General features: G+C 40.1%; 2 protein-coding genes across 2 annotated transcripts in view; one reads left to right on the top strand and one right to left on the bottom strand.

Moving 5' to 3' along the window:
• Window positions 1–1,909: 1,909 nt before the first annotated feature.
• Window positions 1,910–6,061, top strand: LOC124265774 (progranulin-like). The gene is made up of 2 exons (XM_046700589.1): window positions 1,910–2,013; window positions 4,610–6,061. The coding sequence occupies exons 1-2, from the start codon at window positions 2,005–2,007 to the stop codon at window positions 5,672–5,674; spliced, it is 1,074 nt and encodes a 357-aa protein (XP_046556545.1). The 5' UTR covers window positions 1,910–2,004; the 3' UTR covers window positions 5,675–6,061.
• A 9,561-nt stretch (window positions 6,062–15,622) lies between these two features.
• Window positions 15,623–20,248, bottom strand: part of LOC124265773 (ras-related protein Ral-A-like) — a gene marked incomplete at its 5' end in the record, with an annotated part of 68,686 nt that continues 64,060 nt past the window's right edge. Inside the window, one exon of the mRNA XM_046700588.1 lies at window positions 15,623–16,714. Within this exon, the coding sequence (XP_046556544.1) occupies window positions 16,598–16,714 (117 nt within the window). The remainder of the gene's footprint in view (window positions 16,715–20,248) is intronic.

Raw genomic sequence — 20,248 nt, 5'->3', positions numbered from 1 at the left:
ATATATTTCATTTTAATGATGAATATATTGCATTTTCGGGACATGAGTTCTTATGAATAGATTTCATTTCATTAACAGATTGCCTTCTCATCATAATGGGCTGTATTTTCTGCACATGGTTCTTTGGCAGATTGCATTTTTGGCGCATGAATCATCATGCAAGGATTGCATATTCGACACATGAATCTTGAATACATTTCATTTGCAGCACAAGGCCCATCATTGTTGCCAAACCTTTCCTGTTAACAAGGAAATATGCACTTTAGCTTCCTACTGATACAATAAAAGAATTATTATCCCTTACGACTTGCCTGAAATCGATAGCTGAAACTTCGAGACAAACAGCTTCCAAACAGATAACACTTGCCATATATATAGGGGCGGTGGGGTAGCCTATTGGTTAAAGCGTTGGCTCGTCACGCCGAAGACCTGGGTTCGAATCCCGACATGGGTACAATGTGTGAAGCCCATTTCTGGTGTTCCCCCGCCTTGATGTAGCTGGAATATTGCTAAAAGCGGCGTAAAACTAAACTCAGTCAGTCACTTGCCATATATGGAATGTAAACAATTTCTCTGTACATAGAAACCTGTCGCACGCGGTGTTCTCGGTGTTGTTGAACTGGTTTCAATCACAAGTTGTGCGTGGGATAGTCGTAAAGAGCGATCCAAGGGACATAACTCTATGGGGTTCGATTGAAATAATGTTCGGCCGGTTGAGGGCGCGATAGTCGATTTAATGCAACGTTGCATTAATTCATTCGAACTTTTTAATTTAATTGTAATCTAAATACGTAATGTTTTGGGCAATAAATTATATGGTAGCTTCCCTGAGGGCTGATAGTTAGTATCATTGAGAGAAATGCATTATGTATTTTTAGACAAATGTGGTGTGACATGGTGCCTTTAACTCTCTATCTTGTACACACTATTGTTCGGAGACAAGGCCCGTTAGTTGACATGTTGAATTACAGTAGGTCACGAACAAAGTCATCACAAACTGAACCAGGACGCGACAGATATTAAAGTTCACTTTTCTATTGTGTGTGTGAGTGAGTGAGTGAGTGAGTTTAGTTTCACGCCACACTCAGCAATATTCCAGCAATATGGCGGCGGTTTGTTAATAACCGAGTTTGAACCAGACAATCCAGTGATCAACAACATGAGCATCGATCTGCGCAGTTGGGAACCGGTGATATATGCCAACCAAGTCAGCGAGCCTGACCACCCGATCCCGTTAGACGCCTCTTACAAGCATGGGTTACTGAAGACCCACTCTAACTCGGATCTCCACGGTTGAGAGACAATGAACCATGAGAGTAGTTAGGTAGTTAAAGCATTCGCTCCCCACCCGAAAACCGGTGCTCTATTCCCAGATGAGTACAAGGTGTAAAGCAAATTTCTCATGACCCGTCGTGATACTGCTGGAATATGGTTAAAGGCAACATACAACCTAGTCTGTCTCACAGTCCCTGAACCACATTATTTTCCCCAATGCTTAGCTCTCCCTGCAGTGCTGAAGCCCTAAATGAAGCAAGTCTGAATCTCTGGTCTCACTGGGGCTCCTTTTCAATTTAAATGGGTTTATTTGCTACTATCAAAATTATATGCATTCAGGGACTAAACGTTAGTTTACATAAAACCAAACACAATCACTCACTGGCCCATGACAATCTCTCGTTGATGATAACAAAGTGCGCCAAAACGCCAGTCTTTGTGAAAATATTTTGCAAACTTCCAGACACAAGGAAAATGTCAAATCACATTCATTGCCAGTGATACTTAATCAAATAAATGGTACCCATGCACGACAAAGGACAATGGAAGAATAGCAGGAAAAATAAACCAATACAATTCAGTGAGGAAACATTTCCGAACAAGGAATAAGATCCGATCTGACAGGATGTTTTTTAAGTGTGAGAGGAAGATAACAACGGGTATAAAGGGACCATAAGGTGGCAGGGGTCACTGTGTGGCTCTGGTTCTGGGCAGGAAGGTTCCTCCAGGATGCTAATGGTGAGTATAACTTGGTTTGTACCAGCGCTAAACTCACAGTACACTATGGTCAGATTTAGAGTTGCCTCCCTTAATCGTGTCAGGATCCTTGGGTTGTACGCACAGTACCCTTCGCATTTAATGGTAAACTACTAAGACGTGTGTCTCTCTTTTTCTCATAAGAGACAGATTATTTTTCTCGTCACAGCTCTAGAGCTTTTCGTCTCAAAACGTGGAGCCGCACATTCTGTTTTTCGGAGAAAGAAATTAACAGATTTTCAGCGATTTTTTATCCACCGAGGGCGCATATTATAAGTTGTAGCATTGTGATGGGGGGTATACGGGATTTTATGCTTCCTGTGTTAGGTTTTATGCACCGAGCCGCAGGGACGCATAAAACCCTGTATACCCCGAATGCTACAAGGAAATTATCTTACCGAATGTTTAAATCTCTCATTATTTAAATATAACATTACAACTAACTGAAATTAAATCATATATTTTACAACATGGTACTGACAAGTCGATCCGAACCACTGGTTCACGGTTCACTGACTGCCGTGGATGCATGTTTTTCCATGGGGCGGGGTAGAAATCGCAAATATCTATACCCTGTTTTGGCGGTGTACGGCCGTGCACCGAGCATACATGGTAATTTGTTCAAGGATAACCCATAATATGCACTTTTGTAGAGGAGTTTATGCTTGATGGTTAATAGATATTTGGTATACAATTTGATATCGAGCACCAAGAATAAAGGGGCCCCAACAACCGCGAGATTGTGTTATTTAATGTGATTGTCACGTGGATTAGTGAAACTAGTGAATTCAAATAAAACTACCCGTGAAGATCCGGGTTAGAATATTGATCTTCAGTAACCCATGCTTGTGGTAAGAGGCAACTAACGGGATCTGGTGGTCAGGCTCGCTGACTTGGTTGACACATGTCATCGGTTCCCAATTGCGCAGATCGATGCTCATGCTGTTGATCACTGGACTGTCTGGTCCAGACTCGATTATTTACAGACCGCCACCATATAGCTGGAATATTGCTAAGTACGGCGTAAAACTCAACTCACTCACTCAAACAAAACATGATTTATCATTGCGCTTAATTTCATAACTGTATGGGTCAAATGATCATCCGATACTAAAACAACGCAGATCTGTCTCGCAACAATTCCAATCACCACTTGCAACATTTGGTTCTGCTATTTCTGAAGGCACATCATGGGCAGATCACACGAAGAAGAAAGTGATCGTTTTCTGAAACGTAACCATGGAACAGTTAAGAAGGATGTCAAACTTTAATGGCACGTTGATGGAGTCTCTCACTTGAAGTATCATTTCTTCAAGTATCATTACTTGAAGTATCATTTATTGAAGTATCATTTATTGAAGTATCATTACTTGAAGTATCAGAACTTTGAAGTATCAGAACTTGAAGTATCATTACTTGAAGTATCAGAACTTGAAGTATCAGAACTTGAAGTATCATTATCAGAACTTGAAGTATCATTACTTGGAAGTATCAGAACTTGAAGTATCAGAACTTGATGTTAGTATACATACTCATGAAGATCCGGGCAAGAATTGATCTTCAGCACTCCATGATTGTGGTAAGAAGCAGCTAACTGGATCGGGTGGTCAGGCTCGCTGACTTGGTTGACATATGTCATGTTATGAGTTGCGTAGATGAATGTTCATTCCGTTGATCACTGGATTGTCTGGTCCAGACTCGATTACATTTAGACCGCTGTTATACAGCTGGAATATAGCTGAGCGTGGCGTTAAACAACAAACTAAACCTACTGTCAACCTCATGGTACCTGGACGTCAGCTGGCTTCGTGTTCCGCTCAGTGCCGCAAAGCAAAATTGAGTAATTACAGCCCATTTTAATGGAGTCACTTACATATGACAAATTAAAAATTCAATTGAACATTTGGGTTTAAATATTATTGCTAATGAGGGTTTGAAACAACCAAATCAAATACATCGTCGAACATGACCGACAATAAACCGACGCCAAACAAATAAGTGAGTGAGTGAGTAAGTGTGGTTTTACGCCGCTTTTAGCAATATTCCAGCAATATCACGGCGGGGGAAACCAGAAATGGGCTTCACACATTGTACCCAAGTAGGGAATCGAACCCGGGCCTTCGGCATGACGAGCGAACGCTTTAACCACTAGGCTACCCAGCCGCCCCGAAAGACAAAGAAACGTCATAATATTGGAACATGTAGAGTGTTCTCATGTCCTGTAACACTTTCGGGTTTGAGTGGACATGACGGTGCTTTGAACATTATTCCACTTATAATAGTGTTATACATGCACTGAAAGGCAAAAGACTGATGAGTAAGGTTTTACGCCGCTTTTAGCAATACTCCAGCAATATCAAGGCGGGGGACACCAGAAATGGGCTTCACACATTGTACCCATGTGGGGAATCGAATCCGGGTCTTCAGCGTGACGAGCCGACGTTTTAACCACTAGGTTACCCCACCGCCTCCCCAAACAAATAAAATATCAAGTTTTTTACCGTCTCTTCAGAAACAAACATAATCTGTATTACATAGTATTGCGTGCATGACTGACTATCGTTGTATTTGTCCACAGGTGAAGTGGTTGTCGGTGCTGGTTACGGTGGCCGTGGTGGTAGAAGGATCTGGTGAGATTTCCTGGTTATTCTCGCTGCTTGAACGTCTTGAGAAATCCAAACAGAATGAAGTCCTCACTCAAGGCGGCCCTCCAGATTTTGTCAACTGCAGTCCAACATTTTCCTGCCCAGACACGTTCAAGTGCTGTAAAAGCTCTATCGGCTTTTATTGTTGCCCGCCGGGGATGGTCTGTGGCACACCACCAATGACGTGTCATATTGCGAGGCCTTTACTCTCAAAGGCTTCTGCTGGGGGACAGACAAACTTTAACAAGGAACGAATCGATTACAGAGGACCCACGGGAAAGAACGTTCTTCAACCAGCTCTCAAAGTTGGAGACCAGAAAAAGGGGCAAATGACAGGTGACGTCCAAGACAGAGGTGGCCTGGCGTCGTTAGGCGACAACGTTGAAGCCACGTTACAATACGCTACTCAAGACGAAGCTGGGTTCTGTCTTCCTCAACAGACAATCTGTCGTTCCCCTATCGGGTTGAGATGCTGCCCAGTGCCTAATGCCTCCTGCTGCATGAACGGCCTCCACTGCTGCAGAGCAGGGTCCGGCTGCGTGAATGACCAGTGTATAGCACCTTCATTTCCAACATCTGCTTCATCCGACTCAGAAACCAGTCTCCTAGGAGCGACATCTTCAGCTGCTGTCTTCTTCTTCAATCAACAAGTCAGAATAAGAACCAGACCCGGAAGTAAAGCAAGATCCGGATTTCTAGCGGCAAAGAGAGCTGGATCAGGATTTGGAACAGGAACACAAACTGATTCTGGAGCACCAGCTGGAGATGGTTTGGTACCCTGCAATGCAACCGCTTCCTGTACCCAGGAACAGACCTGCTGTAAGCTGACGAGTGGAGACTGGGGATGCTGTCCGTACCAAAATGCTACGTGTTGCCAAGACGGACGCCATTGTTGTCGGAATGGTTACACGTGTGACCAATCCAAGAAAGCGTGCTCCAAGAATGGAGTTGTCCTGGACTGGTCTCTCAAGCATCATGCTGTGAAGAAAGAGCCATAAAGGTGTCTGTATCACAGAACTATCAAATGAAAACCAGCCTTTCCTTTTCAAACTTCATGATTCATTCTGCGAGCAAACAAAAAAAGATAAAAAATAAATACCTAAAACATTATAACAATACTTTACCAATATCTAAATAGGTTTACTGTCCATCATGTAAAGGACTTGTTCACATAAAATCGCCAAAGACGATTTTCTCCAAATTTATGTCGCCACACTTCGATGTTTTTTTCATCTCAGTTTCCCCCGATTGCCACTCAACCAAGCCATTAAGTATTGTGAGACCTCCTTGTCTGTGGTCCATCGTAGTCTCATCCCAAAGGCATCACTTTTTAGTATATATTCATGTCGTTAGTTGCAGCAAACTGAATAAAATGCTTAAAACATGTAGAGTGTTCTCATGTCCTGTAACACTTTCTGGTTTGAGTGGACATGACGGTGATTTGAACATTATTCCACTTATAATAGTGTTTTACATGCACTGAATGGCAAAAGACTGACTGAGTAAGGTTTTACGCCGCTTTTAGCAATATTCCAGCAATATCACGGCGGGGGACACCAGAAATGGCCGTCACACATTGTACCCATGTAGGGAATCGAACCAGGGCCTTCGGCGTGACGAGTGAATGCTTTAACCATTAGGCTACCCACCGCCCCGAAAGACAAAAGAAACGTCATAATATTGGAAATGACATTTAAGTATCAATGGAGTATTTGAACCTATATTTTTTTTAAATATACACAGGAATGACTCGTGGTCGTATAGCCTGTTTTGCCATGGATTTACGAAAGCCTGACGTGATACAGGCCTCGAGCGTTAGCCACGTTAGTGAAACCCATTAACATGGGCAGAGGAACCCTGAGTTAGAGTGAGTGAGAATGATTTTACGCCGCTTTTAGCAATATTCCAGCAATATCACGGCGGGGGAACACCAGAAATGGGCGTCACACATTGTACCCATGTGGGGAATCGAACCCGGGTCTTCAGCAAACGCTTTAACCTTTATATTGCAGGCAAGAGTTAGTGACAGACTATTAGTTATGTATTTAGATAGTCACTATATGAAGATCAAAGATGTCGTTTCATGCATTCAAGAACGTGGTGGTGGTGGTGGAATTGGGTTTAACGTCGCGCTGGAGAATATTTGGCTCATATGACAACGTGCATGCGTGTGTATGTGTATGTGCGGCTGCTTGTACTAGCCCAGACTTAAGCTGGTTTTATAGTGCTAGCCCACTGAGAAACCATGCCGCAGTGAAGCATGAATACCCTACTCAGACACATTATACTGACTCCGAGCCGACCAGTCCTTGTTGTACCCATTAATGCCGAGCGCCAGGGAGGGACCAACAAGTACCATATTTTAACGTCTTTTGGTATGACGCGGTCGGGGATCGAATCCGCGACCTTCCGCACTCCGGGCGGACGCTCTAACCACTACACCACGGAGGCGGTCTTCAAGAACGTATGCAATTGTGTACATTTTATATGCTTAAGCCTCAAAAGATGCAGAAACAGTATGAGTGTAGCTGTTAAGAATCGAATATCAGCCAATGAAAACGTTTCTCATGTTGCAGCGTTCCCTGGGGCCACGCCCCGAAAAGGTTTGTGTTCAAAATGGAATACCAAGCGTGTGATTTCTTGGACATTCACATACTTTCCAACCAATATTCTGAATTAATCTCTCTCTGAAATTGGCAACAAAAGTAGAGCAAATTGATACTCGGACGAAATTACCAGCCACTTTTCCCCAATAATGAGTGACAGAAAGCGTAGCAACAACGGTTTTTTCCACCCAGGATCAAACTACCGACGAACCGCTCTATCCATGGTGGCAGTGGTTATGCTCAGTGTGGGACTTAGTTTGAACCTGAGCAAATGAATTAAAATATATCTCATGCATGTCCTGCCTGTACTGAGTATGGTTTTAGAGTGCTTCCAGCAAGTTTTCTGCAATATCCAGGCATGTGGGAATTCGAAATCCTGGTCTTCCATGACAAGCCAACACCTTAACCACAAGGTTCCCTATCCTTCCCAGTGTGGTAACCTGTTGACACATGCACTACTACAACTGTTAACATGGGTTTCACTTGTCACAAGTATAGACACTCACCAACTCGGACCCAGACTGCCTGACTGACTGAGTTTGGTTTTACGCCGCTTTTAGCAATATTCCAGCAACATCACGGCGGGGGACACCAGAAATGGGCTTCACACATTGTATATTCGAACCCTGACGAACCAACTCTTTAACCAGAAGTACTTGGAGGTAACAAATAAATGTAAGCTGAAGAATCCTGGTAAAGGATTCTACGGATTCGGTACTGAAGCATATGATTCTCCATTAGCAAATGTCTTTGTCAAACATATTAATGTTTACCAAGAAGTTGAGTACCTTGAAGAATGAAATGAATGTGTCTACTTCTTGCAATTGACAAAGCAGCTTGGATTCTCCTCAGGGAGCTGAGTATTAAAATCAGGTGCACTTACCAAGCAACTTTGGAGTGAATGAGTGTACTTTTACGTCATGCTTTTTTTCAAATATTCCAGCAATATCATGGCGGGGGAACACCATTAATGGGCTTCACCCAACGTACCCGTATGGGAAATCAAACCCGGATCTTCAGCCAACTGTTTTCAAGCAAGCAGAATAGAATAGAATAGAATAGAATAGAATAGAATAGAATAGAATAGAATAGAATAGAATAGAATAGAATAGAATAGAATAGAATAGAATAGAATAGAATAGAATAGAATAATACTTTAATGCCTTTTCAGGAATTTGTGTTACATCAGCAGAGCTACTAACACATTAGAGAGATACCAAACATATTTATCAAATTCATTGATTTAGGTATCTTCACATTTGTTTAAGAGAGATATGGTACTTGGAATAAAGGATGTACGGGCTCTCTTAGTTTTCACAATTGGAACTTTGTAGCGGCGGCCTGAAGGGAGAAGGTTGTATTCCGAATTATAGTAGTGAGTACGGTCAGATATGATTTTGACAGCTTGATTCACGATTTGCCGCTCATATATTGATGATAAACATTCAAATCTGACTCCAGCGATTTTACTTGCAGTGTTAACAATTTTGTCTATTTTAGATTTGAGATGAACTGAGAGAGACCCGTACCAACAATGGAAGGAAAATGTTAAAATACTCTGAATAAATGCTACATAAAAAGATGACATCACAGATGGGTTAACATTAAAAGATCTCAGTTTACGCATGAGATGAAGACGTTGTTGACATTTTTTGTATAGGGTTTCAGTGTTAGAGTTCCAGTTCACCTTAGAGTCAATGAAGGTTCCCAGATACTTATACTCCGACACTGTCTCAACACGTTCACCGTTGATTATCACTGGAAGCATTTCTGTGGGTTTACTCCGAAAGTCAATTATCAGTTCCTTTGTTTTTGTGACATTTAAGAATAGGTGGTTTTCTGCACACCAAGTCGTAAAATGATTAATGTCCTCTTTATACAGTTCTTCAGAATCAGTGTCGTTCAGTTTGCCGACAATTGCTGCATCATCTGCGAACTTTACAGTTGAACAGGTTGAATTCGAGCTTGCACAATCATTAGTGTAGAGGGTGAAAAGAACAGGAGATATTACACAGCCTTGTGGTGCGCCAGTGTTGGTGGTCCGTTTACTCGATACAGCCCGTTAACTTTCAGGTACTGCTGTCTGTCCACAAGAAAGTTTTCAATCCACTTGATGAGGTATGAGTTAACGCCCATGTCTAACAGTTTCTGTATCATGATATGTGGCTGGATAGTGTTGAACGTAGATGAAAAGTCAACGAAGAGGATCCTGATGTATGACTTAGGTGTCTCTAGATGTTTATAGACATTATTCAGGAGAGACAGTGTGGCATCAACAACTCCTCTCCTTGACCTGTAGGCGAACTGAAGCGGGTCCAGTATGTCGGAAACTTCCTGACGGAGATGTCTCAACAAGATGCGTTCCAGCGACTTCATTGCCATAGATGTGAGAGCAACTGGCCTGTAGTCGTTGAGTTCTTTAGGTTGTCTTTTTAGGAACTGGTACAATTTCTGATGTTTTCCAGACCGAAAGAATAATGTGTCTATTCACTGAGAATTGAAACAATCTAGTGAAAACTGTACACAGTTGAAGTACATACATTATCATTACAATTATCAAAAAGAACATAACAAGCGTGAAAAAAGATGCAGTATTTAATGAAATTACTGGGCATTGACAAAGGCAATAATCGATACATGTTTAAATAGAAACAGTTTCAGTTGACAAACAAATGTTAAAAGTTGTATAAAACAAATGGCATAATTGACCAAATGTAACATCTAATCCCCATGACAAGGAACCCAGGTCTCCTTGTCAACGTGTCGGTCTCTTCAAACTGAAATCCTTCCACAAAATATTCTACACTGACTATGGATATTAATCATGAATACAACACTCGCTGAACTCCTCAATGAGAACTCTCTAGTAGCACTGGACAAAGAAATCATGCAATCTGTACTGGAATTTCAATTTGAAAAGACAATTTGCATACATATTCAGAAATGTGGTGTCATTCCTCCAGAATGAGATGAGATTTATTTACTAGAATGAATTATTTACTGACATGGAATCTGTTTAGTGCTCCTATGAAATTCAACATATTATACATCACATGAAGGAGATAATATTTATTTGTGTGTTGTTTACGCCACTCTCAGCAATATTCCAGCTATATGGTGGCAGTCTAGGAATAATTTAGTCTAGACCAGACAATCATCACTGGATATACTGGATCAAACAAAACTGAGTATGGTTTTTCGCCGCCTTTAGCAATATTTCAGCATTATCATTTCGGGGGACACCAGAAATTGTGTTCCCATGTGGGGAATCGAACCGGGTCGTACTCATGAGCAAATGCTTTAACCATCCAGCTACCCTAATTCACCCCTGAACAATTTATTGGTTTTCCATAAGTATCAAACTTTCGCCCCCTAAAATGTAGCATATAGAAAAATACAGTTTTGAATTTGTTAGCTGGGTTTTAACGTTCAGCAATATTCCAGCTCATGTCAAACTAATTAATCTGGCCAAGGCCAGACAAACAGTGGATACTAAGAGCAAAGTGCCATGACACAGAGTCAACTTGGCTGGCAATATTTAAAATCAGTCCATCCCATAATTGATACAACAGACAAGTTGTACTCATTAAATCAGACATAGAATTGTTCTTAGCCACTAACCAAATAAATCATCAAAAAAACACATGGAGCTATCAAATTTAGGAATGTTTCCCAAGACCAAAAATACCAGGAATCACCTAGACTCACTTAGTTCGGGTTTCCTTACTATTAAGACATGGAAGTTCATGAGTATTCATTGTAGCACAGAGTGAGTGAGTTTTAGTTTTACCTTTTAGCAATATTCCAGCAATATCACGACACCAGAAATGGGCTTCACAGTTGTACCCATGTAGGGAATCGAACCCGTATTCAACCACTAGGCTACCCCACCGCCCCTTGTAGCACAGAAAAATGGCATGTTTAGAAAACTGTAGAGAGGCCATAGCTCACAATAAACAGGTATTTATGTATTCACCCCAATTCTTAAAATGTGACGAGGGAACCATTTGTTTTTCGAATATTTCAGCTGACAAAATATTTAAATGTGATTCACAGTGTTCAGTATTACAATTTGTAAAGGAGTTCTTGTACAAAACAACCACAGCGCTACGACTTGAAGTTCTGCGTTCAGGTATAGTCACCTTACTGCTAAGATCATTTCGCACTGATATATTTATTCAGGTAAAGTGTGGTGTGAATACCAAGATTTGTTTTCTATTTCCTTCATCTACTTGTGGACATTAAACAGATGTATAGCAGTAGGTTTGGTAGTGAGTGAGTGAGTGAGTATGGTTTTGTGCCATTTTTAAGCAATATTCCATCAATATCTCGGCAGGGGGCAGCACAAATGGGCTTCATATTTGTACCCATGTAGGAAATTGAACACAGGTCTTCGAGTGTGACGAGCGACCCCTTTAACCACTAGGCTACCACTCTGCCCCTTTGGTAGTAAAGCATAGTGGGATGAACATCTACTAACTACTTTATCGTGGTCTAAACATGCACAATAACTGATTACCAGTGCCGAAACATCACAGACATGTTGGCTGAAACAGTGGCTGGTGAAGCAAGTGTACAAAAGCATGAAGCAGGGTACACAAAGCTTTACTGTACAGTATAAGAGCATCATACAATTCATCTGTACACTGAGCACAATGGATTAGCAAATAATAATAACAGCAACTGACTAAAATGTTTGCTTTTCATGTTTTCTCCCTATTTGAATAAATCTTAAACAGTACTCAAAAACCATGGAATTAAGACCCTGTTTTTATTAGAGTTACCTCCCTTGGTAGCTGCTCAAAGAGAACAGACATGTTTTCTGAGTGTGTTTGAAAGACCTTGCAGCCATACTGGGTTCCTAATTAATTAAAGAAACAAAGCGTACTGTACCACCCACACCCTTGTATGAGAATCAAAACCAGGGATGCAAGACTTTGCCTACTTGCATCTGACAAATCTTAACAACTGAAACCAGTTGCAATATTAAGTCCAGACTGAGATATTCACTTCAATTAGAACTTATTTTATTAACATTGTTATCAGGTAAAAAGGATGACATAGCACCATTGTAGAGAATTGGAATATCAAAATGCTGATTACAGAGAATGTTCTGACATATTCACACAAGTTTGAGAAAAGTCACCCTGATTTATCATGTGATTCGACGGAGATACTCAAGCTCTTCGCTGTTCAATATTTGTGGGTCGTCTAGGACCAGGTTTCAGTGCAGAGATTGATGAATGCTTCAGCAGCTCCACTGAAACCTCACACAATGCTGAAACCTTACTGAAACCTCACACAATGCTGAAATCTCAGATGATGCTCAGTAAAGGATTGAAATGCCTCATCATCAGCTCTATGCTCGACTAAACCATATTCAACATAATAAATGCCCTGGTCCACCACCTAATCTCTTCAAAACTTCACTTCTTTATGAAGGAAGCATGTACAGAGTCAATTTGCATGAGAATTTTATATTCTTCATTTTATAACATTTATTTAATATTTTTATCTAACTATATTTTATAATATTCTCATTACATTTCATGATACTTTTAGTCAAAAGTTGATTCTTAAAAAAAAGCCCAAGTGATCTTTGAAAATGAAAATGAAAAAAATAGTTTTATACCCTGGGCATGTATGCCAAACATGGTAGAATTACGTCCAAAATCGTAACATGAGGGTTTGTCTTTCAAACCAAATAATTGACTAACTGCTTGAAATATCTGCACAAACCTCATCACATACAATACTGATTTGTAACATAATATCCAGCACTTAAGAATGTTTTCTACTTGAGGATGTACAACTCTGAAGTCATTTTATTCTCCTAGCAGAATGTACATCCTGGTTGTGCTATCTAAGCATTGACTAACATTATGGCTCCAGGGGAGACAACTCTGAGCAGCCCCATGAAACACTTCCTTGCCACCCTCAATTTTCCCATGTTCTACACTCCATTCTTCTGAAAATATCCTTGACCATTCACTACCATAGCTCAGATTGAGACCAACTGAAATGGCACAGCACTAGAAATAGCAATCCAATCAAATTACTCTCATCGGTGAAAGAAATTCCATCTGAAGTCTCCAAACAGGAGAGATTTAGCTGGTGCTGCCATGGTGAATCCGTCCAGGGTGTTTATGATAACATCAACCATTAAAACACCCTGCATGGTCGAGGATGGTTGTCTGTGTACACAAGTAAAACAAAGCTCATCTCCTATCAATAGCATGCTAATAGGAAGGTCTATAGGAGTACATACAAAATGAGCATTGGTCTAAATACATTTGGTACAAGATGCTAGTCTATTGATAATAGAGAAATTTACACCAGACTAATAAATAACATTTAATACAAGGCCAAATGTCCACTTAATAAATAGTCTCAGCAGATCATATTCCAAATCACAGTCACTGCGACCCATTTGTTACCATTCAGAACTATTTTCTTCTGAAGACAGAACCTACAAGACAAAGGTCAATGTGATGTCATGTTTCCGGACCTGCTTCCATGAGCTTCTGTATATTAAACATTAGACTTATTAATTATTAATTATTATTTGTGTAAAACAATTCATTATTGTGACTTATGGACGTTTTTATTTTTTTCGCCTCAGGATAAAGAACAAAACGTTAGCACTGGAAAAATGCTGTGAGGTTTGATTTAATGTTCATTTCGCAAAAACGTTTGGAATTAGTCAATGAGGACACCCATCACTGGATTTTCACTTGTCTGTAGCACAATTCAGTAGTCTCGGGCTATCAGACCATCATGAATTTTGAAGATTTGGAACTTGGACAAAAAATGTCCTCCCAACTTGTGTGCATTATGAAATCTTATTACGCAGTATTATTTCACAAAAACAAAAATAATAAACAATTGATGTAGGACGACTTGGGTTATATTTGGGACAAGGCTGCATTATGTAAACAGGAAAGTCCTAAAGCATGACATGGCAAATCATCACAAAGCTTCAGCCCAATAACAATCTGCACCATGACTCAACTGTCGAAACTGAAAGCCAGTCTGTGAGGAAACATCTTTGTAAGCTTTTGGACAGGGTAAATGTTTTGTAACATTTTAGTTTCAAATGCATCATCTAAAAAAAAACCACCCACTTGCATTGTTCCCCACATACATCCATCTCTGTTGAGTGGAGTACATGTGTACAGCATTAAACCCATCAACAAAACCCCTGCCACAACCTACAGCCAACCATCAACAGTGGACGTCTTGTACCCCTGGGAATAGAACCTTCATCTTCAGCATTATGAATCAATTCTTTAACCACTAGGCTACACTAAGCCCCCTTTTACAGTACAGTTTCAAAACTAAATCCCTTTAAAACTTCCTACAGAGGAATTATTAACAAAACTATCAGGATAAATGTATTCTTACAAAAGACACCTTAAATATACCTTCCTACTAGCGAGATACTACAATGTAACGCTATTGCTGATTGGAGAAACTTGCTCTGCTCAAAGCAAGAGATATTACGCTTGAAATTCTAGCAAACACTTGCTACTGACAATCAGATGTGTTATGGCTGTTTTACTGTAACAGAGATCTAGTGCGAGTTCAGAGATCGTTAATAAAACTGTGTTTAGATGAACACCACATATAAACTACTCAAAACAAATGAAAGAAAATCACCACTACCCATGAGACTGACAGATTAACTATTGTGAAATAATTTCTTGTTCTTTCACTTCTTTTGAGCAGCATTTAACCTAATCAGTCAGTTCGTATCGAAGCTGTGATTGCCATGAAAGGGTGTTGAGGTCGTCTATTGTATAGACTGACTGACTGACTGAGTTTGGTTTTACGCCGCTTTTAGCAATATTCCAGCAACATCACGGCGGGGGACACCAGAAATGAGCTTCACACATTGTACCCATGTGGGGATTCGAACCCGGGTCTTCGGCGTGACGAGCCAACGCTTTAACCATTAGGCTACCCCACTGCCCCTCTATTGTATAGAAATCTCTGGACATCAAAATATTAAACTTTTAACTTTAAGTAACAAAAAGGACCTATCTCAGTGTGTTGATATGGTTGATTCCTACAGAATCACAGACAACTTCAGGAAGGACTGCTGATGAAAGTGTGAAATCTCTATCATCTGTGAGTGAGTGAGTTCAGTTTTATATTCCAGCAATATCGAGGCAGGGAACACCAGAAATGGGCTTCACACATTGTACCCATATTGGAAATCGAACCCAGTTCTTCAGCTTGATGAGCGAACGCTTTAACCACTAGGCTACACCACCGTCCCATCTATTATCTTTAAAAAGTCGGAGCCCTTGACCTGATGCTCACAGACAACAAAAGAGGCATATCTTACAAGTTTATACCAAAACATGAATTCAACAGTGTAGTCAAATCAATCTTTTTAAAGGGTCCATTAAGACATGGTATTCTGAATATTCCTCGTGACAATCTACGGACATGTGACATATTTATTCAAAACAATGAGGCTGTCCATGCAACCAAAATACCATGAAGCTGAAACAGGTGTCGAAATTTTCATAGCGATATTATAGAGCAAGAGTGCATCATTTTAGTTTCAATCTCAAAATGTCATACATAATTCAATACAAGAATATTTGTACAAGTACATTTACACATGGCATTTGATTTGCAAAAATGATTTTAAACATTTAAATTCTGAGTTGAAGGATTTCAAAAGCCTTGTTGCTGCAACTGGTAGCAGCTCTGCATGAAGAGTTACCTCCCTTACACTACAAGCCATACATTGCATTCCATGCAAGCAGCACAATGATTGAATAGGTTGCGTACATTGGATATTGAAAAGTACACTTTTGGTCCTATCATATACAATGAAGCATATAAAATGTTCTTCAGGTTTTTCTTTTTACCTTTCCATCTTTCTATTCGTTAATCAGTAATTATCAACACACAAAAACAAATGTAACAATTTCAAACCTGAAAATCTGGATCTTACACTCAAATTTTGATGAAACATTATCAAAACATACATGTTAGCATGAATCCTGACATGCTGTTTCCAAAGACCCCACAGCTTTTCTCTAAATATCGAAACACATCGTTGTTTCCAAATGTTCAGAAACTGTTCCTGAAAAAAGTGACGCTGTCTGTGAACGGATGCCTTGGTTAGGGAGAGTCCTGGGACATCTGCCAACTGGTGACATCCATCCTAAGTCTTTCTCTAACCCTGTCCAGTCAACTTGGCTGGACACAGCGTGGCTGATTTCCGAGCCCCTAGTTTGGGCGTTGATGTGGAGATGTCTTTGCACAGTTGGGGAGAGTTATAACGAGGGGTGTTTGTTACAAAATGACACATTTCTTTTTGCGACTGTCTTTCTTTTTCTTCTGTTTGCCATTATTCTGTCGACTTGCTTCCATCTTCCGTGAGCGAATCTCCCTCATCAAATCGTAGAATACCTGAAACATAAAAAAGCCATCATTAACCATTACAAAGACTTAGATCCAGCAAGATCACCCATGCTTACCACAGGAGGTCATCAACAGGACTGGGTGGTCAGACTTGCTGACTTGGTTGATGCTTGTCATTGTATCACAAATGAGTCACTGGATTGTCTGGTCATGACATCATGACATCAATTTCTATTTTGAGTATAATTCCAGCACTGGTCAAGACAATACAGAAGTGAATTATCCGAAGTTAATAACCACTTCCTGTCCTTACCTTCATACTATGATGAAAATGTACATTATCACTACTATCTACTAGAGATTACAAAAACATTTCAAGAGGAATTTTTCTCCAAATGACCTGAAATAATTACTTTGTAATCAACAGTTGTGAAGAAAATACAATATTGTACTATTATTGCAATATGAACATATATCATAACGATTATTTTATTATTTAAACATTCTTGATTTTAGAAATGCAACATAGAAAACATTAACACAAAGTAATCACATCTTAAATATTTCACAGAACAACCTTTTAGCAGCCCACAGAAGCATACCAAAATAGCATATAAAAGTAGGCAGAAACAGATACAAGGCCCAAATTTAGTGCATGAATATTACATAAGAGTTCTATATACATTGCAACTGTGTGTAAGTGCAACGGGAGATGTGCAACAAGTGGGGATCAAGTCCAGTGTTGCTGGCAGGTGGTGAAATGATGGGGTTTTGTTTGGGGATTCTTGGAGGAAAGTAAAACAGCTGTACAGCTTCAGTACACCGATGGTGGCTTCAGTACACCGATGGTGGCTTCAGTACACCGATGGTGGCTTCAGTACACCGATGGTGGCTTCAGTACACCGATGGTGGCTTCAGTACACCGATGGTGGCTTCAGTACACCGATGGTGGCTTCAGTACACCGATGGTGGCTTCAGTACACCGATGGTGGCTTCAGTACACCGATGGTGGCTTCAGTTCAGCATACCGATGGTGGTTTCAGTACACCGATGGTACACCGATGGTGGCTACACCAATGGTGGCTTCAGTACACCGATGGTGGCTTCAGTACACCGATGGTGGCTTCAGTACACCGATGGTGGCTTCAGTACACCGATGGTGGCTTCAGTACACCAATGGTGGCTTCAGTACACCGATGGTGGCTTCAGTACACCGATGGTGGCTTCAGTACACCGATGGACTTTCAAACTGAGGCTCCGAAGTACAGGCTACAGTGTTCACGAATGGTGTTTAAAAGTAACAGGACATTAGGTTCTGACCCATTGAAAATGCACAGGACCCATAGAACAAAATTCAACAGACATTTCAGATTTAATATTCCTTATAATTGGCACTGAAATTATTAACATACATAAGATTTATAATCAGCAAACAATTGGCACATGACATACATAACAAATTCAGTCAAAGTCATTGTGAAATATACAGTCGGACACTGGAGCTGGCAGGTTGTAGACTTCTATCGCACAGTTGGCGAATCTGCCGGATTTGTCAGAGGGTCAGACGCTATTCGTGAACACTGCGACTACTGGTGATAGCAGCATCACTCACAGATAGTCTAACCCTAACACATCAATACAGGTGCAATGATGGAGGAATGCCATGATTGGTTATCTCCCCTTTCTGTTTCCAGCACATCAGCTCACAGAACACACAGACATGCAACCTGACCAATCACTATACAGGTGACAAGAAAGGAAAATAATTGTTGGTTATGTCCATTTTGCCATTCAAACAGTCAGATCTGCCACATGAACACACTGGTTTGACTTGAGAATTATTTTGGGGGATGTCCCCTTTTCTTTATAAGACTAACTGAAATTGGATTCAAGTGGCAGTGTAAATGTATCCAGATGCCAATTTTGTTTATTCTCATTCCATAAAATCAATGGAAATATCCTGAAACAGTGCTCCTTTTGTTAGTATAAACAATTAGGAATGATGATTCAAATGGTTTTACAGATTATATACATTCTTTTCTAAAATCTTTTTTCAATTTGAATCTAAAAAATGTTAATAATTTAATCCTTTAATTAAAAATATTGAACCAAATAAATTTTAACACTTTTGCCCAAAAGCTTGAAATATAGCGAAAGTATCAATAGTGTTTGTTTCAAATGTATTTACTGAAATACACCAATCAAAAAGGGTTGAAAACAACTCAATTCTTTAATGATTAAATAACTCTGTCATGGCAATGAGGACCTGACTTTTTCATACAGTTATATTAACATATTTACATAAGATAAATAACAGAATTCAAGATAATCTGTAAGATTCATTGTAGTTAAATCACCTCAGCCTTCTTTTGAGGAGTATATATTCAGCCAAGACGAACTATTCTAAGAAGAAGATTAATGGACCACATTTGCTTGCCTCTAATGTCCACAATTACAGACTAACATTATCTTAGAGACAAACACCAAGCAGTCAACACCCAATGGTTCCCAAAGAAAAAAGTCAATTCAATTTGGACTTCCCAGTTCAGGTCCAGAATCAAAGGTGAAGGTCAATATGACCATATTTTCATGGGAAGTGTTAAGTGGGGCTTCATGGGAACCTTGAAATTCAATATACGAAGACACTGGGCACTGACTTGGATCGGAAACAGTCTGCCTCACTGGAAGACCTGGAAATGTTAGCTCAAGGGTAATTGCTATTGACCACAAATAGCTATTTCCAACCCGTCAATCAATATGGCTGCCCGTTATTCAACTGATCGAGATCGAAGTTGAACTTATAATTTTAGAACCAAGATAAAGATTCAAGGCTTCAGGTTTAAAAGATTTCCAGTATAAGGTTATTCCCTACTAAACAACCCCTTGCACAAATAGATAACCGTTTTGCTGTGTGGAGACAACTACCTTGTCCTCCACAGCCAGAACATGTTATAAGTAAAATTATTGAACCACACAAACAGATCTACTGAGAAAGGAATATTTTGTCCAGCAATTTGGTTGTTAATTATTTGGCCAGATGAAAAAAATAATAATTTGATGCTTTTATAATCAGAATTATCAATCAAAATGAAACAATTTTTTGATAAATATACATGATTGAAGGGTACATATTTTCACAAACAAGTGTGTTAGTAAAAAAACATAATGATGTGGTTTAATGCCAGTTTGAACAGCATGTCATCCAGGTCCTAGACATTTACCACTTCAGTGAAATAAACAAGCCCAAGGATCATAACCTGGGCCAGTGTTGGATCCTGGACCACACAAGCCCAAGGATCATAACCTGGGTCAATGTTGGATCCTGGACCACACAAGCCCAAGGATCATAACCTGGGCCAGTGTTGGATCATGGACTACACAAGTCAAAGGATCATAACCTGGGTCAATGTTGGATCCTGGACTACACAAGCCCAAGGATCATAACCTGGGCCAGTGTTGGATCCTGGACTACACTAGCCAAAGGATCATAACCTGGACTACACAAGCCCACGGATCATAACCTGGGTCCATGTTGGATCCTGGACTACACAAGCCCAAGGATCATAACCTGGGTCAATGTTG

This window comes from Haliotis rubra, unplaced genomic scaffold (genome assembly GCF_003918875.1).
Source record: "Haliotis rubra isolate DU_JTF1 unplaced genomic scaffold, ASM391887v1 Scf994, whole genome shotgun sequence".
NCBI classification, from domain to species: domain Eukaryota; kingdom Metazoa; phylum Mollusca; class Gastropoda; order Lepetellida; family Haliotidae; genus Haliotis; species Haliotis rubra.
Note: the sequence above shows the minus strand (reverse complement) of the source record. Positions and strands in the feature narration are given on the sequence as shown.